The sequence below is a fragment of the Vidua macroura genome, chromosome 12, assembly GCF_024509145.1.
Source record: "Vidua macroura isolate BioBank_ID:100142 chromosome 12, ASM2450914v1, whole genome shotgun sequence".
Classification (NCBI taxonomy): domain Eukaryota; kingdom Metazoa; phylum Chordata; class Aves; order Passeriformes; family Viduidae; genus Vidua; species Vidua macroura.
Genome location: NC_071582.1, coordinates 4,015,784 through 4,042,641, shown reverse-complemented (window position 1 = coordinate 4,042,641; position 26,858 = coordinate 4,015,784). Strand labels below are relative to the sequence as shown.

The 26,858-nt window shown below is 51.1% G+C and overlaps 2 protein-coding genes across 2 annotated transcripts; both read left to right on the top strand.

The window, feature by feature from the left end:
* The first annotated feature begins 479 nt into the window (after nt 1-479).
* SEC11A (SEC11 homolog A, signal peptidase complex subunit) lies at nt 480-7,215 on the top strand. Its single transcript, XM_053988874.1, has 6 exons — nt 480-588; nt 697-806; nt 2,437-2,586; nt 6,134-6,253; nt 6,726-6,783; nt 6,927-7,215. The coding sequence occupies exons 1-6, from the start codon at nt 538-540 to the stop codon at nt 6,975-6,977; spliced, it is 540 nt and encodes a 179-aa protein (XP_053844849.1). The 5' UTR covers nt 480-537; the 3' UTR covers nt 6,978-7,215.
* Nucleotides 7,216-16,952: 9,737 nt separating this feature from the next.
* Nucleotides 16,953-20,753, top strand: NMB (neuromedin B). Its single transcript, XM_053988394.1, has 3 exons — nt 16,953-17,104; nt 17,581-17,783; nt 20,473-20,753. The coding sequence occupies exons 1-3, from the start codon at nt 16,972-16,974 to the stop codon at nt 20,518-20,520; spliced, it is 384 nt and encodes a 127-aa protein (XP_053844369.1). The 5' UTR covers nt 16,953-16,971; the 3' UTR covers nt 20,521-20,753.
* Nucleotides 20,754-26,858: the final 6,105 nt, after the last annotated feature.

Sequence of the window (26,858 nt, the reverse complement as noted above, 5' to 3'; positions counted from 1 at the left end):
AGGGGTGTCATAGGGGGTGTAGGTTAGATGAGATGTTGGCCGAATGGGGTGTGAAGTGTAAGGGGTGTCGGGTGTTGGTTGAATAGGGCTTTGGTTCGATATGTGTTGGCTGAATGGGGTGTTTGCTGGATGGGAGTGATTGGAAGAGGCATGGATGGAGCTGGGCCTTGGCTGGATAGCTTTTGATGGAGCGGGGCATCGCTGGATGTGGTGTTTGAGCTGGATGGGTGTTGTGCTGGGTGCGGGCTGTTGTTTGGATGGGTGTTGTGCTGGGTGTGGGGTGTTGTGCTGGGTGCGGGGTGTTGGATGGGTGTTGTGCTGGGTGCGGGGTGTGTGTTGGATGGGTGTTGTGCTGGGTGCGGGCTGTTGGTTGGATAGGTGTTGTGTTGGGTGCGGGTGTCGCGGGTGCGGTTGAGGCGCGGCCCCGCTCCCGCTCCGGTGTCCCGGGGCCCGCGCGGGGCGGAAGCGGCGGTGACGTGGCCGCGCAGGCGGAAGCGGAAGCGGGGCCGTGCGGGCGCGGCGGTGGCGGCGGCGGCGATGCTGTCGCTGGACTTTCTGGACGATGTGCGGCGCATGAACAAGCGGCAGGTGCTGGAGGGGCCGGGGGGCCGGGGGGGAAAGCCGGGCGGGCGGACGGGGCCGGTCCGCCTTGCCGTACGCTGGCGGTGGGGCCTGACCGACCCGCTTCCTCCCCAGCTGTACTACCAGGTGTTGAACTTCGGCATGATCGTCTCCTCTGCCCTCATGATCTGGAAGGGGCTCATGGTGGTGACGGGCAGCGAGAGTCCCATCGTGGTGGTCCTGAGGTCAGTCCCGGGATGCGGAGGCTTAAACTGCCGGCGGGTTTAACCGGGCCGGGAATCGCCAGGCCCCCCGAGGGGGATCCCCACAGGGATGGCTCAGACAGAGCCGCAGCCACAGCCCCTTTGAGCAGGCGAGAGGCTCCTTAGGAATCCAGGCTCAGGAACAGCGGGGGAAGAGGGAGTGGGTAGGAAGAGCATCTCACCTCGCTCTGTCAGCCGGTGAGAGGGGGAGAGGGACTTTATACCCAGGCAGGTAGTGGCGGGCCAGTGACAGGGTGTGACAGTGACAGCACTGCCAGAGGGCAGGGTTAGAGGGGTCAGTGTGAAGAAATCCTTCCCTGTGAGGGCAACGAGGCCCTGGCACAGGCTGCCCAGAGAAGCTGTGGCTGCCCCATTCCTGGAAGTGTTCCAAGCCAGGCTGGGCAGGGCTTGGAGCACCTTGGGATAGTGGAAGGTGTCCCTGCCCACGGCAGGGGTGGAACAGGATGATCTTTAAGGTCCCTTCCAACCCATCTGCAATGATTCAATGACTGTCCATTACAGAGGTGGTCCTGAGCTTAAGGGTTGTCACTCTGTCACTGTATGTTTTGGGTGTCACACATTGTCCTTACAGCAGTGCCCTGCAGTGGGTACACCAGTGTTTCTCCCACCTCCCTGCTGCCTGGGACAAATTCCCTGGGCTGCCATTGGATGCTGGCAGGGATATTGCACCTGCTCTGTGGCCACATTGGCCCTTTCTTTGTGTTTCTGTGTCAGTGTTCATGATGTAGAAATGCTGTAATGCCATGACCAAGTGCTGCTTACCAAAACTCCCTCCTGATGAGGTACAGGGCAGATGTTTCCCCCTGCTCCTCCCAGTGAGTGAGACAGGGGTGGTGAGGTCACATCCCCTCTCCAGTGATTGATCTGCTCTTCTGAACTGCATCTGCTGTGCTCTGTGAAGATAAAACACAAATGCACGCAGTACTTAAAGTTCATTCTTCTGGTTTGCATTATTTATGTGGAATTAGGGAGTATAAGTAGTTGGTAACAATTGCCATTTACAAGACAGAAGAAAAATAACTTGAGTCAAGGTGCCTGAAATGAGATAATTAAGCAAAGCAATGAATCACAGTAACAAATTTTTGGAAAATCCCTTTGTCTGTTTCAGATGGGAATGCTTTCAGTGCTTTGTTTCTGAGGATAATCTGTCTATCTCTAAAAAATAAATTAAATAAAAGAAAGCTTCTCATCATTACAGAGCTGCCAGCATTGCCCTGCCAATGGTGAGCTCAGAAATCAAAAGATAGTGTTCATCATCAACTTTTTGCTTATTAAAAAAGCTTTTCCCTTTGGATGTGCTTGTAACACCAGCTACTGGCACTGCCCTTTTCCCAACAAATACAAACTGCTGGAAATATGGTGATTGAAAACCCGATTGCAATAGAGGTTACACAGTTGCCCAGTCTCCAAGGTGGTTTTCTCAGCAGCTCTTCATCAAGGTTTCAGCCTGGTCTTGAACACTTCCAGGAATGGGGTATCCACAGCTTCTTTTTCTCATGAAGTTCTTGTGAGATTTTTCTTAAAGGGCCATGAACTCCAAAACCTGGTACTGAGTGTTTAAATGTTGTTCAGTTGTTCCTCTCTTTTTCAGTGGGAGTATGGAGCCTGCTTTCCACAGAGGAGATCTCCTGTTCCTCACGAACCGAATTGAAGATCCAATCAGAGTGGGAGAAATAGTCGTCTTTAGGATAGAAGGAAGGGAAATTCCTATAGTCCATCGTGTCCTGAAAATCCATGAGAAGTATGTTAAGAATCTGGGGGTTCTGCTGCTGGTGTTTCCCTAACTGATGTCCTTCATCTGCTTGGATAAACAAGTGGGGGGATGTCAATCATAGAAATCCAGGTGCTGTAGGAAGTAACACAGAAGTTTCAGACAGACAAAATCTGTCCTGCTTTGTTTACTTGTAAAGATCATCTAGCAGAAGGCACAAGCTGTGCCAGTGCCCTGGACACTGCAAACTGCAGAATCATGGAATGGTTTCGGTTGGAAAGGACCTTAAAGCCAGTCTCATTCCACAGTGTGGCATGGGCAGAGGGACACCTTCCACTGGGAGTGCTCCAAGCCTCGTCCAGCCTGGCCTTGGACACTTCCACAGATCCAGAGGCAGCTACAGATTCTCTGGCACTGTGTCAGGGCCTCAGCATCCTCACAGGGAAGAATTTAATCCTTATAGCCCATCTAACCCTGGCAGTGGGAAGCCATTGCCCCTGTTACTTTAGGGCCCTTGTTTGCAGTCCCTCTCCATCTCTCATGGAGCCCCTTTAGGCACTGGAAGCTGACACCACTGAGTGTCTCCTGTGCCATCCTCTCTGTCCTGAGCTGCTGTGGCATGGCTGCGTTTGTGTGTGAAGTGAGTCTTGTTTGTGGGGCACAGCTGTGGCAGAAGGGTGTTGTGTGTGTAGTGTGTGTTATTTTAGAGCTTATCTCTATGGTCCTGGTCTTTGCTGTCATGCAGACTCAGGGCCTTTCATCTCTCTAGAAAGTTGTGTTGTTGTCCTCAGAGTCTTTGTGTGCTGTTCACTCTCAGCACTGGGGAGGTTGTGTGTCTGAAGGAATGGAACAGGCATTGTTTTCGTGGCTGATCAGGGCTTAGTTTTCCAGCCAAGGCTTGCACTGCAGTCATGAGCTTTCCTGTTTTGCTGGATGGAACTGTGGCCTCTCCAGGCCAGTCTGTGGGAATATGAGCCAACCACATGAGTTGTTTGAGTGAAAACTGAATCTTGAACTGAATCCCTGATTCTTCAAGGCATCTCGGAGAGGCAACAGCTGGCTGGGGTCCCAGCATCTGTTTCTGGTGAGTGAATGTTTTCTGGCATGAGCTGGAGCTGAACCAGGTGGCACCTGAGGATTCCTTTCGTTGAGACATCAATGGGATGGACAGGGTCCCTTTCCCAAAGCTGTTGGAATATCCAGACCAGTTGTCTGGTCCAACTGAAGGATGACCAGCCTTGTGCACATAAATACACAGCTCCTGGCTCTGAGGTAACGAAACGATGCCTCTCCCAGTAGGCAAAGCACGTTCTTTGCTCTTCAGATTTATTCTGTACCCAGAACTTTGAACTATGTCAGTTTTCAAAGTTCTGTTCTTTGATACCATTGATTTAAAAATAAGGTCAGTTTATGGGCTGAATTTGACATCTAATGTTGCAGGAGTATTTTTTGTGATGTTGTGGGAACTCTTGCAAGTGAAATGCAGTTTTCCTCCTCCCCTGTTCCGTGCAGCATTTCCTCTTCAGATGTTGCCCACCCTTCTTTTTTTGCCTGGCTCTATCTCTAGATAAAAGGGTGTCAAGCACTATTTTTTGTTTAAATGTAACAGGGCCATAGTGCCAATCCTGGGAGGGTGAAACCATTCTGCAGTATTTTAGGTTTCATTTAACTGAAACAACCAAACACAAACCTAATCTTTTTATTAGGAGAGATAAACTGAAAAATCCATATTGCAGCCTGAACCAGGGAGCAGTTGCTTCTTTCACTACTTAAAGAACAATTCTCTAGTGCCAGTTTGGAAGTGAAAAGTCTCTGCAGAAGCTGACAGGAGTGTCAAAATACAGGAAGACAGAAACAGAGTTCTCTATGGTTTTGGGCCAACTCAGGCCCCAGTTCACATCAATATTTTGTCAGTGAGAAAATATCTGTTACTTGCTGGCCTTTTCTTCTTGTTTCAGCCCCAAATTGAATTCATTCTTTATTACTAACACAGAGTCTGCATTCAGAATTTACTTTGTGGTTTTGGAGCAGGGTCACTCACCTCAGACAGCAGAGAAGTGCACCATGGGCTTCTCATGCTGCATTGTGGCAGAGCCTTGACTCTACTCAATAAGGTGCTGCACTCCTACACCATCACTCTTCAGAGTTAAGCTACATTGTCTGCACCTCTGGGGATCTTTTGTCTTTTCCCAAATAGTGTTTGTTGTTCCCACACAACAAGCCAGGTGTGCTTTGGAGAAAGATTTGGGTTTTTTCCCTTTTTCCTTTCCAAGCTTCTTCTGTCAAGGAACCTGTTGGTGTTCAGGCATGATGAAAACAGCCTGAGCTCCAAAGAACTGCCTGCTTTCCTCTTCTGCATTCCATCTGTCATTTCTGTGAGAGCTGAGATTCCAGCACTGAGGACACTCGGGCTCAGCACCTGCCTGCAGGTGCCACAGGAAGGTGACAGTGGCGAGTCCCAGGTGCCATGGGCTCCTGTCCAGCATCTGAACAGGAATAGCTGGGAAAGAATCTACAAGCCTTTTTCCTGGTCAAAGCAAAGATTCATCTGCTCCACAGTCCCAATTCTGTCAAGCTAAATCATCTCAGGATTAATTCAAGACTAGAGAGAGTCTAGTTTATCCTGTAGTGATAATTTCCTTGTTTTCTGCAGGTTACAATTTCAAGCATAAACTCCTAGTTCTTTATGAATAGCCTAATTTCCTCTTTTATGTAGAGTATCGGGTCAATTTTTCAGCCAGTATAATTTTTTTGCCAGCCAAAATACCTTTGCAGAGAGACATGGTTTAGTTTGCACTGTGACTATTGCTGCATAGGACCTTCCCTGCCTCTACTTCTGAGCTCCTTTTGGTACCCTGGCTCCTGCATTGGAAGAGACAGTGAAAAGCTATTTGATTGTTGCTGTCATTTGTGGTGGACTGTGTCATATTTTGCATCAGTTCTGTCTTTTCCAGACTGGAGAGTCCTGGTCTGTAGTTTCTTGTATGGAAGTGGTTGCAGACCTTGTTAATAATTTCTCAACCTTTGCTGGTTCTTCTCTCCATTGCAGAAAAGGATCTGGGGGGCTCAACACTGCCCAGAGCATTCCAGATGTAGGCACCTTGTGAGTTCATGCAGTGTCATTGTGGTATTATTTGGGTTTTTTTGTCTCCCTTTCGTAATCAGTTCTAAGTTTCAGCTTGCTTCTGCCCACTGCTGAGTAGAGCTGTGTGCTTCAATCCCAACCTCTCCTTCTGTGCTGTAGTAGGGAGACCAGAATCCAACATTTGTGTGAAGCAAGAGAAACATCAACACAAGACGGTCAAAAGCCAAGAGGCAATAGCTTCACCTGCACTAGAAACTGTTCTGAAACTCTGCTGGAGAGCTTGGCTGGGGCCAGAATTCATTCTTCTCATGGCAGTTTTTTCCAAACCATCTGCTTTCTGCTGCATTTGACAGTTTCCCTCTTTTATCCTCCCTGAATTTCAGTAGGACATAGGTGCTTCTGGTTCCCTTGTGTTGGTCTCTCTGTACTTGTTGTAGAACAGCTTTTAACAAGTTTCTGTCCTGCCTTACTTGGCTGTCTTGTCTTTACCAGGCAAAATGGAGACATCAAATTTCTGACAAAGGGAGACAACAATGCCGTGGATGACAGAGGGCTCTACAAGCAGGGGCAGCACTGGCTGGAGAAGAAGGATGTAGTAGGACGAGCAAGAGGGTAAGTGAAATTGAAAATGATGGGACTTTTCACACTGCTGTCCCCAAAAGTCATCTGGTAAATCCCCCCCTTGTGTTGAGCTGTCCCTGCTGGGTTTTGTAACCTGCCTGAGAGTGTGGAGAGTTCAGTTCTTAGTTTGGCTTAAGCAAAGGCATCGAGTTGTGAACTGTGTCCTGAGATGTTGGTGCTGGATGGACACAGATGTAAGGGTAATGTGGGCTCAGACTTGATCAGAATTGTCATCAGCTTTGTCCTGGGAGGCTCAGCGTTTGCAGGCAAGGGAAATCTGAACCAGGCATAGGCTGAAAGACTCTCTGGGCTGGTTGTCACTCGGTTGTCACTCAGTTGTCACCCACTGCCACAGGGAGGAAGAAGTCACCAGCCCATTGACTGCAGCCCTTGGGATGCTTGAGTGACTCTCCCTCTGCACCCTGGAATAGTGTTTGTTTTAAGAAAACCTTTATTCTTGTAGATTTGTGCCCTATATTGGAATAGTGACTATCTTAATGAACGATTATCCAAAATTTAAGGTAAGAGCTCTTCTATTTCCTGCCTGCTTTTCCCACCCCAGCTATAATTCCTTCATAAGAACATGGCAGAACCCGGTTCCCTGCACGTTTGCTGCTGTAGATGTCAGTGTGCACTCCTGTGTCTCCTCTGCTCTCTCTTCCAGTATGCAGTCCTCTTTTTACTGGGTTTATTTGTGCTGGTCCATCGAGAGTAGTCCCTTGCACTGAACTACGAGATGAAGGTGCCATGGATTTTTCTAGATGAACATTTAAAGTAGCTGATGGTCCGATGTACCAGGAGAAAGAAGAAAGCATGCATTTCAAAGCTTCGTGCCAGTTTGGGTTTGTTTTGGTTTTTACTGCGTAAGGGCGAATGTTTGTCACAGTATTTCCAATGGTTTGTCACATTTTAGCCTTTTTAGTGAATTTTTTATATTAAAAATTTGAGCCAAAGTGTTTAGTGCTTGTACTTTGAAGCTGAGCTTCCTCTCCAAGTGCCTCTGGGACCGTGTCCTCAGTCTGTGCCTGGCCGGGCCAGGTGCCTCCTCCCCTGTGCTCACTGAACTGTCCAATGGTGAGTTGTGGCCATGACAGTTTTTTTCCAATTCAGAACTGGAATAAAGATTTTGCCTCTTGCCACGTTTTTTGTTATTGCCCTGATGAGAGCAGCCTCCTGGGGGATACCTGGGCTTTGCTGTTACACACTCACTCCTAGAACCACCATCTAACTTGTTCTCTCTTCACAAAGCAGTAACAGCTGCTCCTCTCACCTCTTTTTGGACAATAATCTGTCCTGAACTGTAGATCATTCAATATTTCTGTGTTTCTGTAAATCACACTGAAATAATCTGCCTAAACACTGCAAAGTGTTTGGGGTAGAAGATGGCAATGGATTACTTTGTGCATTGTGGCATTAGGTAACAGAAGGATTGAGATGGAATACTCACAGCTCTTTGACAAGGGATTATTTAGCAGGATGCAATAATAAAAATTGCTTCGTTTTGGAAAAGGGTTTCAGGTGTCTTGTGAGCTGGCCAAGTCTCACAGCTCACCTGAAAGCTACAGACTGCCCTGGGGTCTGAAATAAAAAACCCACTTGTCACCACGTGCAACAGCTGTTTTTTCTGAGCTTCTCATTTGGGCTTGTGATCCTGCTGGTGGAGGTGGTGTCAGAAAGAGCCCAGGGAGGAGGTGCAAGGCAGCAATGCTGCAGTTTATCACCTCTTCTCCATGACTGCTCCAGGATTCCAGAGCAACAGGAGTCATTGCAGATGGTTACTGCAGCCACAGACACAGCTTGTATAAAGCAAAAGCAGTCAGGAAAAGCAAGGACAAAACCCAGTGGGGTGTATATGGCTGTTTGCAGTTTCTTGCATATGTCTCTCATTGGGTTTGTCAGGCCTCTCCTATCTCTGGAGGTGAATTGTGCCATTTTGCTGGTTTTGATGTTACCAGGTGCTTTGTTCCCTATGTAGGATAAAGCAAACATCACCTGTAGGGCCCTGCAAAGAGTCTACAAACAAGTCCGACCTCCAGCACTGAGCCTTGGGCCTGTGGCTCTGAGTAATCATAACTTCATAATAAAAATGGTAATAAAATCTGTCTCTCTTGCCCCCAGTGTTAGAGCCCTTGAGAGGAAAATGTGGATAAAGCTTCTCTTTAATTATTGAATTAAGGATGGGATGTTCTGTCAAAAGTCAAACACAGGCAGCACTGAGAGAGCAGAGAATTTCTGAGAGCTACTATCACTATAGAGCACCTTCCTGAGGCATTTCTGCCTTTGCAGCTCATGTGGAGCCCGAGTCTGTCCCTGCTTTGCCTTGAGCCTAAACAGCTTTCATGCATAGATGAGTTTTAGACTTGGGCTCACACAAAGCGCTGAGTTGAGCTTGTCTGAAAGCTGCTAATCAACACTTGCCATAAGCACTTGCTGGGAGTGCTGCCGCTGCTGCTGTCCAAGTCCTCTCCCTTTCAGACCTCCTCCAAAATTCTGAGCATGTGAAAGCAGTTGTATTCCTGTCACTGAGTTAATTTAACCAAAAAGACTGAAACGCAAAGGATTATGGAGCAAGGTTTAAGTCTCAAAGTGCTGAGCCGGCAGTTCTTTGGCAGGCTGACGTGTCCAGGGGGTGGCAGCTGGTGTTAGGAGTCCCTGGGGTGGGGGACACAGGGCCAATGTGAGCTCTTGCAGGAGGATGTGCCTGGCTCTTGCCTGATGCTGTGTGAAGGAATTGAACAAGAAGTGCTTGAAAAATGCAGGGTGGTTGGGGTGAGGGGTGATGGGAGCCCCCGCTGCAGCCCAGCTTCAGAGGCTTCTCTCCAGGGTCTGCAGGCTCTTGAGGAACAGGAACAATTGCCCTAAACCAGGGGCTGCCATGTGGCATTTGGGAATTCATCTCCGCAGGCCCTGTTCTGCCTGTTTTCAGCTCTGTGCAGCTGACAATGTGGTTCTGTTTCCTGCAGTTGTGAAATGGGGAGTTGACTCTAATTAGGCCAAGAATAATTTGGCAGCCAACCCCCATCACATCTCTAACACCCACCACCTCCTGTGCCACCTCCCGTGCCACCTCCCACATTGCCTCCTGCCTTCCAGCAGCACCTTTCCTGCCACAGTGGGATGAGGGAGTGTTGGGGATGAGCCTGCACAGGCTGGAAACTGGGGATATGAGGGCAGGATGACACAGAGTTGTTGCTGGCTCCATCCTCGCCAGATTTATTCTGCTTTGCTGAGCAGAAAAGCCACGGAGTGAGTAGGATGTCTGGCTGGGTGCTGATGCTGAGGTGTTTAGGAGCACTGCTGAGCTCCCACAGAGCCAGAGTGGTTGGTGATAGAACTTGATGGGTTTATGATTTATTTCAGTTTTATGCTGCTTCTTTTTAAAGGTGAAACTGTCTGGGCAGCTCCAGCAAAGCCAGTGACACTGGAGGCTCTGGAAATGGATGGAGATCTTCATGTCACCGCAGGAATGGGATTTGCTTGTAAAGTACGTGGGTGTTGAAAGGTCTGGTTTATAAAGGAGAAAAAAATGAAGGAAAAAATCTGCCAGGGCTTATTGCTCCTGTGTCTGTTGTTGTTGGTTACAGTGAAGCAGGGCAGGTTTTCTGGTAGCAATTCCAGTGCTTAATTACAGTTCAGTCACATCCACAGTTCAGGGCATCCTTCATGGATAGGAGCTGTTTTGTGAAGCAAAGCCATGCTGGGCTGTGTCTGATGGCTGCTGGAGTTCTAGTGGGTGATATTTTTTGTATCAAAGCTAAATGCATCAGCAAGAGTGTGATGGTTGGGAAGTGAGCTGTGAGGGGTGATGTGCTGCAAGCTGGAGCTCCGTGAGACAGAGCCTGGTTTTGTGTATTTATGATGCTTTAGTGCACGGTTGTTGGTTGAACAGCAATGAGCATCACGGTGCTTCATCCAGATCTCTTGCTGCTTATTGCTTTGCAGGGGTTCACAGGGCTCAGGTTTTGTCAGATGGTCAGTTCCCCACTGTCTTTAATGAGATTGGGTAATTTCATGGTGATTTTTGTGCCCTTAAAATCAGAACAAGATCAACTGTATTTTTTTCCAAGGAGTATCTTCAAGATGAAACCTGATCCATGTATGAAGACCATTCTCTGCTGGAGAAATGCACAACACAAAGTGTGCAGCTCCCAGGACAGCCCAAAAGTTGTCCAGGAGAGGAGACAGAGGAGAGAGAAGGAAGAGAGGAGGTGCTTAGAGCACGTGCCTTGGGGATGGTTCCGGTGCCAGAGCAGGGGCAATGCAGAGCAGCTGTTTGTATGACCCACATGGTGCCAGTGACTCAGTGGCTGAATCAGATGAGGAATGTCCTGGTTCCATCCTCCAGGGAGGTGCACTGGGGTGATGCCAGAAGGGCCCAGCCTGTGCCATTCCCAGTGTCAGCAGCTCAGGGTAGGAGTTGATGTGTGGTGGGTGACTGATCTGACTCTCTCATTGCTGGGAGAAGAGAACCAGCACCCACACTGTGCTTTGAGCCAGCTGAACAGCCTCCTGCCCTTTTAGCTTTCCCCAGCCTCGTAACACTTTGGTCCCTTTGCACACAGATCCTCACCTGTCAGGAGCCACAGGTCTCTGCCAGAGTAGATCACCAGCCCGAGCATGTTGGATTCATGTGGGACACAGGGGCTTTCCTGAGAAATCTGCCTTGGTGACTCTCTTTTGCCCTAATTGGATGGCTTTGCTATGGGTTCTTAGACTGCTCTGCTCTTAGAGTCCCTCTTCACGTTTGCTTATCCCTCAGTTTTTGTGAAAACCCACCAGCTCCATCACACACAGTCCTGCTTCTCCATGAAGCAGGACCTGCCTCTCTGTGCTGGCCTGCTGGTTGAGCACATTGTGTGTCAAACCCATCCAGGTCATGGGAAGTTCATACACTTGTTCAGTTCTAGCAGGTCCTGTGAATGCCTGATCCAGCAGGGTTCCCTAAACCTTGGGGGAAATAAACATCTTCACAGAGAACAGTCTAAATAGGGATGGACTAGGAATTCAGCTTCTGTGATTCAGAACTTCTGTGATCCAGGATGGAGCAGATGCTCTCGGTCTCTTGCTCCTTCAGCCCAGCTCATCTTTTGACTCTTTGTGCTCCTTCTGTTTAACAATTCAAAAACCCTTCCTGCATCTCGCTCCACTGAACGTCTTGGTATCACCTTTGTTTTCCAACCTCCCCTTTCCCCATAGAAACAGTCCTGAAGGAAAAATAATATGGAGGAAATGAACTTCTCTGAGCCTTGATTCACTCAAATTGGGATGTCAGATTTCTGCTGTATAATTCTGGTTGGGACACTTCTGAGCTGGGCCTGTGTTTGCCTGGAAGAAAACACGATTTTCTTCTCTAAGTCTTCTTGCAGAGCAGTTATTTGTATATGTCCAGCAGTGTGGAGTGAAAGGGAGACCTCAGGGAAAACCACAACTCATTTACAGCATAAATGAAAATTGAAAATGAGTTGAAAACAAGATGTGCAAGATTTCAAATTTTATCTTTTATAAACAACAGCTATTGCCTGTGGACGAATGGATGTAACAGAGGGATTTAATCTTTGTAAACAAGAGAAAAATGAATCAAAATAGACCCTTAGGCATGTGGCAAGACCTGGCTTTGGAAAAATGGTGCAGAAGAGGCTGAAGCAACCTAACTGCTACTAAGAGTTTTATTGGCACAGGAGCTCTGTGAAAGAGACAAATAAGGACATTCAAGGCCTTTGCTCTTTGTATTTGTTTTTTATTAGAGCCATCAGTTTGAGCACATATTTGCCAGCCCAGGTGGATGTTTGCAGTGCCTGGAAAGCCTCAACTCCACAGCATGGAGTCCCTCCCTTGCCAGCCCAGCCACCTCTCTCAGGGGTGCAGAGTCAGTGCCAAAGGTACTAAAACATGGAATGTCAGAATGATTTGGGCTGGAAGGGACCTTAAAACCCAGCCAGTCCCACCTCCTACTGTGGGCAGCAACTAGACCAGGTTGGTGCAAGCCATGGCCAACCTGGCCTTGGACACTTCCAGGGATGGGCCAGCCACAGCTGCTCTGGGAAACCTGTGCCAGGGCCTCACCACCCTCACAGGGAAGAATTCCTTCCCAATATCCCATCTAACCTTGCCCTCTGGCAGTGGAAAGTTATTTCCCCTTGTCTTGTCACTCCAGCCCCTTGTTTGAAGTCCCTCTTCTGGAGCCCCTTTAGGCACTGGCAGGGGCTCTGAGGTCTCCCTGGAGCCTTCTCTTGTCCAGGTGAGCACCCCCAGCTCGCCCAGTCTGACTCCAGAGCAGAGGGACTCCACCCTCAGAGCACCTCTGTGGCCATATCTGGACTTGCTCCAACTGGTCGGTGTCTTTCTTGTGCTGAGGACTGCAGACCTGGATGCAAAGCAGAGAAAAAACAAAATGGGCCTTGCTTTAAAGCCTTTGAACCAGGGTATTTTCAGGTTGCTCTGTTACATTTGTTAGTGAGGCCCTCTGGGCTGTGCAGTCTTTACATCCATTTATTTTGCCTAGCTGTGGTTTCCGTTCTTTACCGGTGAAATCCTGCTTTATCTTTAGGTGCATTTAGAGGATTTGCTACTAGTGCCTGTTTCACACATTTGTTATTGCTCATCTTATCCCTACTTGGACAGGAGTTTGGTAAGGAACAGAACACCCTAAGAGTAGACTTGGAACTTGTTGAAGGAATTCAGAGGCTTATGGGCAAGGTGAACCCACAGGGATCATCCACCTGGATTTCCCAAAGGTATTTGGCAAGGTCCCTCAGCAAAGGCTTCTGAAGGAAAGAAGCAGCCCTGGAACAGGTGGCGAGATCCTTACAGGGGACATTGTTTGCTAAAAGGTAAAGAACAAGAGGGAGAAGGCAAGAGGGAAAAGACTGGGTAATAAAAGAGATGAAGTTTAAATGTACATAAATATAAAATGGTGCACAGGGAGAAAAACCAATTTTAACTCTATTTACGAAACAACGGGTTCCAAGTTAAGTGTTACCATCTGAAACGCCGGGGTTGTTACAGATTGTGCTGTGAAAATGTCAGTTCTGTGGTCAGCAGCCATCCAGAGTAAACTGAGTGTGTCAATTGCTGGGGGAAAACAGAACAAAACAACCCCTGCTCCCTCCTGCTGCAGGCATCTGGGGAAGCTGAGGATTCCTGGAGGTTTGAGGTGTTTTGGGTGGGAAGGGACATTCCTGGAGGCTCTGGGGCTGTGCAGGGCTGCTCTCACCCAGCCCTGGAGGGTAAATCTTGCAGAGAGGGGAGGGGGAGCTCTGTGCAGACCCTCCTCTGCCTCGAGGACCTAACCATTGGCAGCCTGCCATTTTCCAAGGAGTCATCTCTGGGGCAGCCAACAGCCCCATCTCCTGCATCACCTGGGAAAGTCGGTGTGCTGACCTCTGCCAGCAAAACTGATTTATAAAAGAGAATTTCTACAGCTTTTTTAAATATATAAGCTGGGAAGATTCCCTTGGAGACTGGTAGCTGTTGGGAAGGTCAATCTCTGCTGAGCTGGACACAGCAAGTGGCAGAGAAGCACTGCAGTGTCAATTCCTGCCTGGAATGCTGGAAGTCCCAGCAGACTCCAGGCTGGCTGTCTTGCTCTGACCCACCAAAGTGGGACAAAGGGAGAGGCAGAAAATCTACCACAAACCCCACCAGGCTGGTGACCAGGTCCTGGTGCCCTTCCCAAGCAGGTCTGGGTGCCAGTTATTTTCCCTAAAATTAGAAGCAACATCTTTGTGAGGACTGGAAAATCCAGAAAAAATCGGGTCTCTCTGTCGGTGTCTGAGGCTGGTATTTACCAAGGCTGCTGTGGAGGAAGGAATTGCTGTTCCTGCCTGGATCACAGCGCTGCTGCTGCTGCTGCTGCTGCTCAGTGAGTGCTGAGCTCGGGGTCCTCTCACCAGCTGTTTTCTAGTAAAGCCCCACTGGCTGCCCTGAGCTGTGCTCCCACTTGCAGCCTCCAACACATCTCTGAGTAGCTGTTCTGGTGCTCTTTCCAGACTTGAAATCAGGGTCATGGGCTCAAATCTTCCACATACACATCGTGAGGTCAAGCCTTGGTACTCAGCAATTCATCTGACATCCCCTCCGTTTTTGAGGGTTTACAGTGGCACAGCAAAAGGGCAGGACCTCCCTTATTTCCTTTTCCCAGCCTTTCCCAAGCTTCCTTAGCAGTGCCACTGGGATGGAAAATACCTGTTCCTCTGCTCCCACCTTGGCTGAGGTAACACCAGCTGAAAAAGAAGCAAGATCTGGGTGCATTTGGTTGTGCATCTAATTAGAGCAGTGCACAAGCCTTCATCCTGTTTGAAACCCTGCAGCTTCCTACTGCTCATTCCTTGTCCCCTGGGGCTGCCTGTGAGGAGCACTGAAGGAGTGGGACTTAACCCTGTCATGCTTCAGTGGGTGCCATAATTGCCCGGGGTTCTTTCATCTGCCCTCTTTAATTGGGATCACTTTATCCCTGGCTTCATCCTCCCTAATCCTACAGGTAACCCTTCAGCTTGCTGTTCCCCACAGTGGAGGATTGCTGCTGAGCTTTCCAAAAAACACCCCTTCCCCAGGGTAAGGAGAAGCCAGACTCAGCTGTGCCAGTGCTGGGCAGCACCAGGATCTTCCTTCACATTCAGCACCTTCTCTGGACCTCCCATCCTCCTCCTCCTCCTCCTGCCCTTCCTACATCCCCCTTCTCCAGACACCCCAAATTTCCATCACTTTGGCCAGTATGAGTGAATTTAAAACTGTTTTGAAGAAAAGGCTCGGGATAGTGTCCATCCATTTCAAGCTGTGTTTTGTCAGTGCAATGGCAGTGCAGGACACTGGGGGAGGGACACAGGCTGAGAGAGGAAATAGAGAAGGGACAGGGGTGTTTCTGTCTGTGTAGATGCAGCACTGGCATGTGGGCACTGGGAGGGGACACCAGAGGCCAAGCAGTGGCCCCAGCCAGCAGCACCAGTGGGACCAGGGGCCTCAGGTCTCCTGTCTCTGCTGACTCAGTGGGGACATGAGGCTGCCGTGATGTGAGCGTGAGAGCTGGGGCTGCGGTGCTGCAAGAGCCACATCTGGGGTGAGCACTGCATTCATGCACCCCCTGGCTCCCTAAAGGGTCACCTCCTCGAGTGGCAAGTCCAGCACTGCCTGCTCAGCCCTTCTCCTGCTGAACACAGGGAAGGAGCACGGTGAGAGAGCGGAGTGAAATCCCCCTTTTGAATCCAGGACCTCCAGCACGCCTGGACAAGGCTGGCAGAGGTGTCACACCTGGTGGGTGAGGGAGGAGAAGGCCCTGTCTGTCACTGTGGCACATCTCCGGAACAGTGAGGGAGCCCATGCTGATCTGGCCACCCAAGGGGACACTCACACTTTGGGAGGATGCCTGGTAACACAGGAACACTTTGGGTTTTTTTTCCTTCCTGTAAGCTTAGAGCTGAGTTTGCAGTTTGAACTCTGCCCCCCTGCTGCTGAAGGGGAACGTGTCACCTCCAGCCCTGTTCTCCTGAACAGCAGCATGTGCTGAGAATGGCATTGCTAATGAATTCCCTGGGTCATCTCATCCCCACCAACCAGCACCTCCTTGCGAAGTTATGGAACTATAAATCCAGCAGAAGCTATCAGGGCCTTTAGGACACTAATTAGCTTTCATGGGCTGCACCCGGGACTCCTCTCTATCCACATGGACCCAGGAACCACCAGAGCTCAGCCCTGGGCCTGCAGTCTGTCATTGATCTGTGTTGTGGGAGCGCAGCAGTGCCTGAGTGACTGGCTTGGCCTGGCCCCAGGCCCTCCTCCTCACCATGGACCTGCCAGGATTATGTCTGACCCTGGGTACCCCCACCAGACTCAGCCCAACCTACTGTGGTCCAGACCCTGAGAGTATCCCTGTGTAAATATGGAACCTGGAGGAATCCCTGTTGGCTGCAGGTGAGGGACAAGAAGAAACAGAGCACAACATGTGCCTTGGAGCCCTCTGATTAAATGCTTCCAGTTTCACCTGGAATTCACTTCATTTGAGCCCTGGCACACACAGTCTGTGCCCCAGGCCCCCACTGTCTGTGTCCCTGGCATGGCTGGGCACAACTCCATCCCTTTAATGGAAAAGGAGGAGCTCATGGGCAACATGGAAGGTTTGGGTGTAGTAATCAGGAAATAGTGGTCTGTAAAATCTCAAAGGGAGTGGGAAAGATGGGAAGTGATACACAGGCTCTGGCTCTCATGCTCTGCAGTGTGTGGGATCCTCTGGGAGGCTGCTCTGGAAAGTGAAGGAGCTGGGCAGAGCTGGCAGGTCCTTAAGGACGGGATCCTCGGATTACCCATCCCGATAATCAGGTGTGCAGGCACATGTACTGGGAGATAGGTTTGAGCTACACTGGGAATAAAACTCAAGGCTGAGCTCCAGTGCAAAAAGGCAGCATGGAGAAGGTGGAAGCATGGAGAAGGTGGAAGCATGGACATGGAGAGATTTGGGGATGGGGATCGGACTCAGCGGTGAGTCCGTCACTGTCCACCTCAGCGGTGGGTCTGTCACGTCCCCCCGCTCCGCCCGAGCGCTGGGATGGCACAGGCGGAGGGTCGGAGTCTGCCAGCTCGGGGTGTGCCAGCCGGGGATGTGCCAGCTCGGGGTGTGCCAGCCCGGGGCGGGGCCGGGCCGGGCGGGCCGTAGCGCGGTCCCGCCCCGCGGGTATAAGCGGGCGGCGGCGGCGGCGGGCGCGGGTCCCGCGGCGGCGATGGCGCTGCGGTGCTTCCTGCTGCTGCTCTGCGGAGCCGCGCTGGGACCCGCCGTCCACCTCGACTTCGCCGAGCACCGTAGCCAGGCCGCCAAGATCAAGGTCAACCCCCGCGGCAACCTCTGGGCCACAGGTACCGGGCGGGCGGCGCAGGGACACGCGGGAGGTGCGGGGCACGGCGAGCTCCTGCGCTGTCCTGTGGCTGCCTGTGCGGAGCCCCCCGCTCCCACCAGGGCAGGGGGATGCTGTCAGTGCCGCGAGGGGCAGGGGGAGGCCAGGGCAGGCGTGAAGTCACCTCCACCTGCATCTCTGGGCAGCAGGTCCGACATCCCCAACAGACTGACCAGTCTGGCATCCCTGGGTATGAGGTTCAGCATCCCTGGGTGGCATCTCTGTAACCCCAGAGTCTTGTCAGCTGGAACAGTGACGGAAGTTTCCCAAAAATCCCATGTGGTGTGAGGACCTGGGATTTCTGGGTTTCTCTTGGCTCAGCTGGTTTGGACATTAGGTCACTCGGTACTCCCTGTTGGTTTGTGCCGGTGCAGGGTGGCCGGTGACAGCTCAGCTGGAGCCCTATGTCCCCCAAACACCCCGTGTGTGGTGTTGCAGGTCACTTCATGGGGAAGAAGAGCGTCACAGGCTCCCCACACCTGGAGACTGCGGAGGAGCCTGCAGTGCCAGTGGTCTTCGGTCCTTCTCTCCGAGCCCTGCTGGAGGACATGATGGAACTGCTGACCCGGGAGCTCCTGAAAATCCTCTTGCAAGAAAGGCTACTGGATGAGAACCAGGGGAAATATGACCTCACTGGCCAGGTGAACATTTACTTAGCTAGAGGGAGATGCTCAGAGCAGAAAGGTGGAGGAGCTCTGCTGGAGAGGGGATCACCTGCACAGCTGCTAGAAGTGCATTCCCCTCTTTAGCCTCCTTTTAACTCTCCTTAAACGACTTCTTAAGACCAACCATAAAGGGAGAGAGGAGAAGTGTCCTGAGGCTTGTGTCTAGCTGGGCAGTGACAAAAAGTCCCAGGTGCTTCGGAAGGGTGTGAGGATGAGCAAGTAACTCTGCAATGGAGCTGTGACAGTAGTGGTCTCCAGGGGTTGTTAATAAGCATCTAGGTCTTCCTCAGCCAGATGCAGAAGAGGATGGTGTCCCCTTTCCAAGGACAGGGAAATCCTTTCTCCCTGTTATTTCTACAGCAGGAGACCAAGAGGGATGCAGTATGTGAAGGGAAAGGCATCTGTCAAGAAAAGAGCTTTGGCTCTCTGTCACTGTGGTTGGGATCCCTCGATGCTGAGGGCACAAAGCCTTGCAGAGAGTACGTGTGCGCTGGTCCTGCTGCTGCAGAGTGGGTTTTGGGGAGCAGGGAGAGGGCAGGAGCTCCACTGGTGCCACTGTGTATCAGCAGACCTTCACCGTGGCTTTTACCTTGGAGCTCACTCAGCTCCTAGTAGAAAACCTGCCCCTGGGAGCAATGTACAGGCACAGATCCTCAGGCAGGATGTGGAGATTGAATTGCTCAGTCCAGAGATGGAATTTCTGCATCCATAAATGGAATTAGTCAGTGTGGCTCTGCTTGTCTGTTGCCTCCTGCACACCTCCCTGGTGTCTCACCCTTTTCCAGTCACTTCAAGAAGTAACTGGGAGTCTAAAAAGGATGAAATCCTCTTAGGTCAGTCCCACCTGTGCTGTCCCACTGAGCCAGATGCCTGAGGAGCTATCTAGTAGCACTGCGTGCAGGTAAAGCCATTTCTGCTGTGCAGGGTTAGGCAGGGCTTGCTCCTCTTTGGCACAGGTGGAGCAGAGTTGCAGGACTGGGAGCCTGAGAGCCACTGATTGCTCAAGCCCCTTTTGGACTCACTTCCAGCAGATTAAGGTAAACTGATGCATCCCAGAGAGCTGTTCCCATTGGGGAGAGGGCTTTCCACAGTGAAGACACAGCTGGGCATGGTGAAGGCACCAGCCCACCCCATTCCCTGTGCAGTGTGCTGTGCTGGGCTGCTGCAGTGTTGGCATCTCAGATGCAGCTGGAAAGGAGACGAGGGCTGTGGAGGTTCTGGACCCTTCCCCATTTCCCCCAAGGAACCTTTGAGCAGGAGGGCACTTGAGAAGATGGGAGAGCTGGCAGATGTGCTGCCCTGCCTTGTTTTTGAGCATGGTGTGAATTTGGGAGTGCTGCTCCTTGCTGCTCACATTGCAGATGTGCCTGTGCAAAGGCTGCCCGGGGTGCTGGTGTTGTGCCACAGGTTCCAGCTGGGTGCCAGAGTCCTGCCAGCCCTGCCAGTGCCCAATCCCAGTGCTCAGGGGTGGGTACTGGCCAGGTGTGGCACTGGGTGCCAAAGCCCTGCTGCTGGAGGGTGATTTGTCTGTGGCCATGCAGGTGCTGGCCAGTGCCTGCCTCGGTGCCCACGTGTGGCATCACAGCTGAGCTGCTTGACGTAAAACTGGCTCCTGCCCCTCACTTTCTCTTCCCAAAGCCTTGCCCTGGTCCCCTTGGCCACCTTGCTGGGTGCTGTTTCTGGTTTTGCTCCTTGGGCACTTCTGAGCACTTCACTTCCCCAGCTCCTGCCCTGCTCCTTTCTCCCACCCATCCCCAGGGCATCCTCACATCTCTGCTGTTGTGGATATTACAGAACTGCTTCTCCCCAGTGCCTCTGAGTGCTGTCCATGTTGTACTGTTCTGTGTGACCTTATTTTTTTTCTTGCTCTTGTGATTGTCACTGTGCCAGTCCAAATTCCTGCCACCCTGACATCTATACTCCTCAGCATGACAGTTGTTGGACACCAGGTGTCAGCACCCAGCCTGAACTGATCTGTGTGCCATGTTCCCACCTTCCTCACAGGCTTTTTCATAGCTCTACCCTGAGAAACTCCCGGTCCATGCCCTGCTCAGGGTCTGTTGCTTCCATCTCAAGCCATGTGTGGCAGACAGAGCTTGGTTCTCAGCGTGCTGGGGCTTCATGGTGCTGCCACGTTGCTCTGTGTGACAAAGATTGGGCTGGCAGAGGAGGATCCTTCCCATCCTTTGTCACCTCCTTGGGTGTGTGGCATTGATTCTCCAGGATGCAGAGACCACGTGTGTGGAGTGGAACGGCTCCAGGGGTGTGGGGAGAGCCCTTCTGCCTGAAGGTCTGCTGCCCCGTGTAGCTCTGGGACCTGTGGTCAGTGCCAATCCCACAAACCCCTCTGTGACTCTTTCCTGCCGTGTTTTCTGTCTCTTTTTGCCTTCTCACATTCTCTGCTGAATGAGGCTCTCCCCTGAAGCTCAACCCAGTGGCTGCTGCCTCACTGGGATGAAGTTTCCCTCAGACATCTCTGAGTTGTGGTTCAGCTCTTGGAGCACAGGTGGGAAGCTTTGGCTCTGTGCTTCTCATGTGCCATCCCAAGCCACCCCTGAAAGTGCCATTGCCCCCGAGCACGGGATGTTTGTCTGATGTGCCCCACGGTCCCAGAATGGGTGGTTGTGTGCATGACCCCATGTCTCACTGTTGTCTTGTTTTGTAGGAGACAGGGCTCTTAACGAAGGTGCTGGAGAAGTACTTTTCAACCTGAAGAGGTGCACCTGGGGAGGATGAGGTCTGCAAGGTCGGCTGTGCGTGGTGAACAGAGGAGAGCATTGTCCTTGTGCGTTTCTATAGCAACATCACTTTTATTTATTCTTTCTGAAATATTGTTAATAGTGATGGTGTGTGTGGAAGTGAAGCCTCCCTGTATAGTTCCTGTATGTTTTGTGTTTCCTTGACCTCTGATGTGCCCGTGTGAATAAAACTGGTTCTTTGCACAGACTCTTCTGTGGGGGGTAGGAAGGCAGCCCCCCAGGGCTTGTGAAGGGGGAATGGGGAGTGGGAGCACCTTGGGGCAGGGTGAAGGGAAGCACTCAACAGCTCAGAGGGGTTGGATTGAGTCCCTGCAGCCTCTGCTCACTGAGGGAAACCCTGACATGGTAAAATGGCACACTTGGGTAAGCTGATCACACCACTCATACTGGAGCATTTGTGACCCTCTTTGCTGGGAATGTCCCCAGCAAAATCTTGTCCTGGCAGTGGTGGGATTGTGGCTCAGTCAGAGTCCTGGCCTTGTGGCACCTCAGGGTTAACTACAGGCTTGTTGGCCTTGGTCATCAAACACTCAGTGTGGTTATGAGGCTGCTTTGTGATGCTGGCTTGGTGCTCCCTTCACCTCGTGCATGCAGTTAAACACAGGGGCAGAGGTACAGCCCTGGGCCCTTTGTGGTGCAGGATGCCAGGAGAAGGGAGCTGGGGCCTGGCTGAAATGGGTGATGGAACAGTCCCATGAGCAGACTCTGGGTCTATACCCTCTGAAAGTGCTGCTCACAGATGCACCCTGTGGCTGCCAGCCACTTGTGGGGATCATGGAATGGGTTGGGTTAGAAGGCACACCCTGTGGCCATATTCCAGGGACAGGGACACCTTCTACTACCCTGGGTTGCTCTAAGCCCTGTCCAGCCTGGCCTTGGACATTTCCAGGGCTGAGGCAGCCGCAGCTGCTCTTGGCAACCTGTGCCAGGGCTTCACCACCCTCCCAGGGAGGAATTCCTTCCCAATATCCCATCTAACCCTGCCCTCTGGCAGTGGGAAGCCATTCCCTGTGTCCTGTCCCTCCAGGCCCCTGACCGAAGTCCCTCTCCAGCTCTCCTGGAGCCCCTTTAGGCCCTGGAAGGGGCTCTGAGGTCTCTCCTGAGCCTTCTCTCCTCCCAGCTGAGCAGTTGCTACTGTGTCAGCCTTTCCTTGGAGCATCTCCATGGCTTTGGAAATGTCTCCAGGAAAAGCAAAACCTAGCAGTAGAACCCAGAGTGATGCCATAAATGAAACCATAAACTCACTCTGCTTCCCACAATTCTGATGATAAATTTAACTTGACCCTTTGATCCCACAGGAGGAGAGCTCTTTTCCCAAGAACAGGCACCTCAGAGCCACCTCACACCAAGCCAAGGGACGATCCAGCACCTGAAGATGCTGATAACTAGTAGAGGGATCAAAGCCATGGTAGGAGACCTTCCTACCATGCTCCCTATCCTTTCAAGTGTACTTCAGATCCTGTCAATCTTCCTCACGGGAGCAGCTGCTTGGCTGCAGCCTCTGGGAAGAGCAGCTCCTTGAGCCTCCCAGGTTCCACATCCTGCTGGTGAACACCACCTGTAAAAATTCCCTTTGTGCGTTCTTTATGGTCTCCTACCTACCAGCTTTGCTCAAGAGGTTTTCCACTGTCCTGCACTCATTCATGCAGGAATCCTTCCTCTAACATCTACTTTTTTGCCAAGACTCACTGCTGTGTTCTGGCATGTGGGTGACCCCCGACTCACTTTTTCATTATCTGGAGTAAAGCTTTGACTTAAAACTAATTATTAGCAAGAAAAATAATGACACTGTGGATTGTGTTTGACACTGGAGGAAACAAGATGCCCCTCAGCCAGCAGTGTGAGGGACTGACAGCCTAATGTGGTTCCTGCCCTGATGTGTCATGGGACCACCCTGTCAAGCTCACTGGAGGGGGAGCAGCTTCCTGGCCATGAGGCAGCCAGGTGAGATGCTCATTCTCCCTCTGGCCTAGCCAGACCCTGTCCAGCTGCCTCTCTGTCTGTGTCCCCAGCCCCCATCACTCTCCTCTGGGCTGAGATAAAGAAGGGTGAGGTCACTTGTTAACTGCTGCCGTGGGCAGAACCAGCTCACCTTGGGGAATATAAATTAGCTTATTGTCAATTAATTTCAGTATTTGATTCAGGTTTTGGAAAAAAGCACCCAAGCATTTTTCACACCTGGGGAAGGCACCTCCCCTCCCCTTTGCCAGGCTCACTTTCAGCACCTCTCCTGCTCCCTGTTGTCCCTGCAGGTGACACTCAGTCCCCTTGTGGAAGCAGCAGCTGAAGGCAGGAGGGATGCCCCTGCTCTTTTGTGGGTGAGGCTTCCACAGGCAATGCCTTCCATGGCAGTGGTCCCTCCAAAGAGTGCATGTTCCACCCTGGAGCCTCTCTTCATCCTCCTCTCTGAGCTGCTGCACAGGCTGGAGTAATGTTGGACCCCCAGCCCTGAGTGCCCAGTGCCTGCCTGGGACACCATCCTACAAGCACAGGGTGACCCAGGCTGGAGAAAATCTCAGCAGATCTGTAGTTCAGCCATCTGCCCAAAGCAGCATGAGCTCAGGCTGCCTTACTCAGGGCTTGAAAACCTCCGTGTGTGAAGGCTGGCTCCACTGCTCAGCTGCTTCAAAGTTTCTATTTATCCCTCACAGGCAAACAGCTACTCAAGCCCTAAATCACTGTTCCCTCTTGAATTTAGATTACAAACTGAGAGGATCAGGAAAGCTTTTGAGGAAGCTCATATTTTTTTTTTTTTTTTTTTTGGCAATTTGCTGGCTCTGCCCTGTCATCCACCTTTCTGACATTTACCTGCTGGCCCACAGCATGCATAGGCTCAGCACAATGTCCTGCCGCTCACCAGGTCATGTTCTTAGGCAAGTTCCAGGACCAAAGCTTTGTGCACAAGCTTAGAAAATGAGTAAATTCTTCGCTTTGGGTTTTTTTTTCCCCAGCTCTGATTTGTTTCTGTTGCTCCTCTGGTTTGAGGATAACCCTCCATGCAGCTGCTGGGGCTCAAGTCCTTGCTCACAGCTGTTTCTGCACATTGCAAGCAGAGATGCCACGAGGCCCCTCAGGGTCACTGGGACGACTTTCCTGGGGTGCTCAGACCTGTGACACGTTTCTTTGGAAGCCCTGAGAGCTCATGGGCTCTGTGACCATTGCTGTTCCTGGGCTTCCCCCACAACCTGAGGCCGTGGCACGGCCCCAGGGATGGGGAAAAGAGCATGAAGGGAGATAAATAGACACAAGTCACCTTCACGATTGACATTTGTGTCTTTGGCTGTGGGACTGACTCAGTAGGAGCTGGTTCAGAGGGATGTCAGTGAAAGTCCACTGCCACCACTTGGTGTCATTGCTGTCCCAGGCTTAGTGAAGTGCTCCCTGTCGTGCTCACTGGCAGGGGACACCCTCCTGCTGAGTTCTTGCAAAGACAGCAGGCCCCAGGTTGGGTTGTTCCCTCCTCTGGGCTGCTTGGAGACCTCTCTTCCAGAGGAGACCAACAAGCCAGGCAGTGAGGAAGGGAGGGAAGGAAGCAGAAAGGGAAGCAGGCAGGGAAGCAGGCTGCCATCAGGAAGCAAACCGGTCAAATTCCATTGCCATCCCCCACGCTCCTCCAGGGAAAGTTCTTCATATCCTGATATGAACATCAAACCCTGACCTGACCAAGGTAAATCCAGCCAGGACAGAGGCTGGGACAACCTGAGGAAAAAATGATTTCCAGAGAGCAGGGCATCCTAGTGCAGAGGAGGTGAAGTTAAATGCAGTTAAATCTCAAACCCTAGAGAGATTCCAAGTGGCCAAAAAGGCCAACAGCAGCTGGCTTGTAGCAAAACCAGTGTGGCCACAGCCCAGGGCAGTGCCTGTGCTGGCACTGCTGAAGCACCTCCAGCCCTGGGGGTAAGCTCTGGGCCCCTCACTCCAAGAAGGACTTTTGGGGGGCTGGAGCATGTCCAGAGAAGGGAACAGAGCTGGGAAAGGGTCTGGAGCACCAGGAACAGCTGAGGGATCTGGACGGGGGGCTCAGCCTGGAGGAAAGGATGCCCAGGAGGGACCTTCTGGCTCTGCACAATTCCCGACAGGAGGGGGCAGCTGGGGAGGGAAGGCTCTGCTTCCAGGGGACAGGACAAGAGGAAATGGCCTCAAGATCTGTCAGAGGATGTTCAGGTTGGACATCAGGAGAAATTTTTTCACTGAAAGGGTGGTCAGTTATTGAAAGGGGCTGCTCAGGAGAGGGAGTCCCCATCCCTGGAGGCATTCAAGGAATGATTTGATGTGGCGTTCAGTGCGCTGGTCTGGTTGACAAAGTAGGGATTGGTCACATCCTGGACTCAATGGTCCTGGAGGCCTTTTCCAACCTCAATGATCCTGTGATTCTGTAATAAGGCATACAAAGGCCTTTTCCTTATGGTATATCCCACCAGCTCACTTTTTCCTATCATTCACCAGCCTCTGGAAAAATCCAACTGGTAAAGATGACACTGAGAGGGTGATGGGACCTTCAAACATTGGGGGATGCATTTAACAAAGGCCAGCCGCTACTCAGTCAGCACCAGGGGATCTGCCTGTTGGGCTGGCCCTGCCCAATCCAAACCTTCAGGTACAGTAGAATGGCATGAAATTCCTGCAGTGCACATAAAGAATATGCTGGAGAAAACAATCTGGGTTATTCCTGCCTCAGGCAAAGACAAACCCCTCTGTGGGATTCCTTTTACTCAAGGACCTGAGTGCACTTTGTTGGTGGTGCTGGAGGATGGGAAAGGCCAATGTGTGCCTCAAGGTGATTTAATTTAGGGTCAGAACAGCCAATAAATTCAATTGTGTGGAGTTAGTTGATACATAATGCTGTGTATTATCACTTCTATGGCACTTCTGTATGCTCCTCATGCCACCAGGCACCTCACAGCACTGTCTGGATTTGGGGGTCTGAACCTGGCTCCCCTCTGATCATCACATTAACAAAGGATGAACTTTGATGAAACTGGACAAGTGCAGTGGTGATGGAACAAGAACTGGCTTTAACACGGGACAAACCTCTGCTGCCCTGAAAGACAGCTGGAACCCAATGTCATGGCCAAAATGAGCTCTGGACTTTTACAGGCATAGTCCATCAGCTGAGGGAATGATCTGTGTGTGTGCACATCCATCAGAGCACAGGAAAGGTCTTGGGAAGTGTGGAACCTGGCATACCATCAGTGACATGGGTGAGGGAGGCTACTGCCCCAGTTTTACTGGGACACAGTTAATTTTTTTCTCAGTAGCTGCTCCAGCGCTGTGGTTTGGATTCAGATCAAGAATAATCTTGACATCCCAGGGATGTTTTGGCTGTTGCTGAGCTTACTCTAAGTCAAGGACTTTTCAGTGTCCCACGTTCTGCCAGTGAGGGGAGGGAAGCTGCCCAGGAAGCTGGGGAAAGCAAGGGCAGGACAGCTGAGGGATATTCCTGCAGAACATCATATTCAGTATATAAACTGAGAGGGAGCTATATAAGGAGTATATAGGAGTATATAAACTGGCCAGAAGCCTCTGATTGCTCTCAGGGGCAGCCTGGGCATTGGTCAGCAGAGGGTGAGCATGAACCGTGTATCCCTTGTTTCTCTTGGGTGTTCTTTTAACATTTTTTTTCTTAAATTACAGCTATTATCATTATCAGTAGTAGTATGAAGTATCACAAGTATTATTGGTATGTTTATATTTTTGTGACCTTTCAGTCATCAAACTTATATCAACCTACAGAATCTTTTTTCTTTTTCTTGTGATGAAGACTTCCATTGCATCAGGTCCTTGGCTCTTGGCCAAGGTCTCAAGAAGAGACTCAACTAAAGATGAGCAGAGACTGTGCAGTGGAAGACAGTCAGAGGCCTGCCAGAGACCTGGTGCTTCTGTGGTAGCCCCAGCAGTTTGGAATCCATTTCACACCGGAGCAAGAGTTCTCCAGTTTCACTTGGAAATGAGAAAGGGCCAAACTCCCTGGACACCAGCCTGTTCTCACTGCTCTGGTGTTTAGAGGAAACCCTTCTCCTGACCCTCTTTCTGAGCCTAGGGGAAATCCCAGCCTTCTGGGATATAAATGACTCCAAGTGCTGATGGTCCCAAGCCAAATCTTCCCCCAGGGGATGCGTTCACCGTGGCCCCAAGGAAATGCCTCGCTCTGATGCGAGGTGCTTCAGCAACTACAGCATAGACATGGAGCCTTGAAATCCTGAGTGTTCTCCTGCTGTGAATAACCCAAGGAAAGAGGCACAGGTGCTTGGCTGTGTTGGTTCCCTGCCTGCCCAGGCTGGGAGGTCTTGGG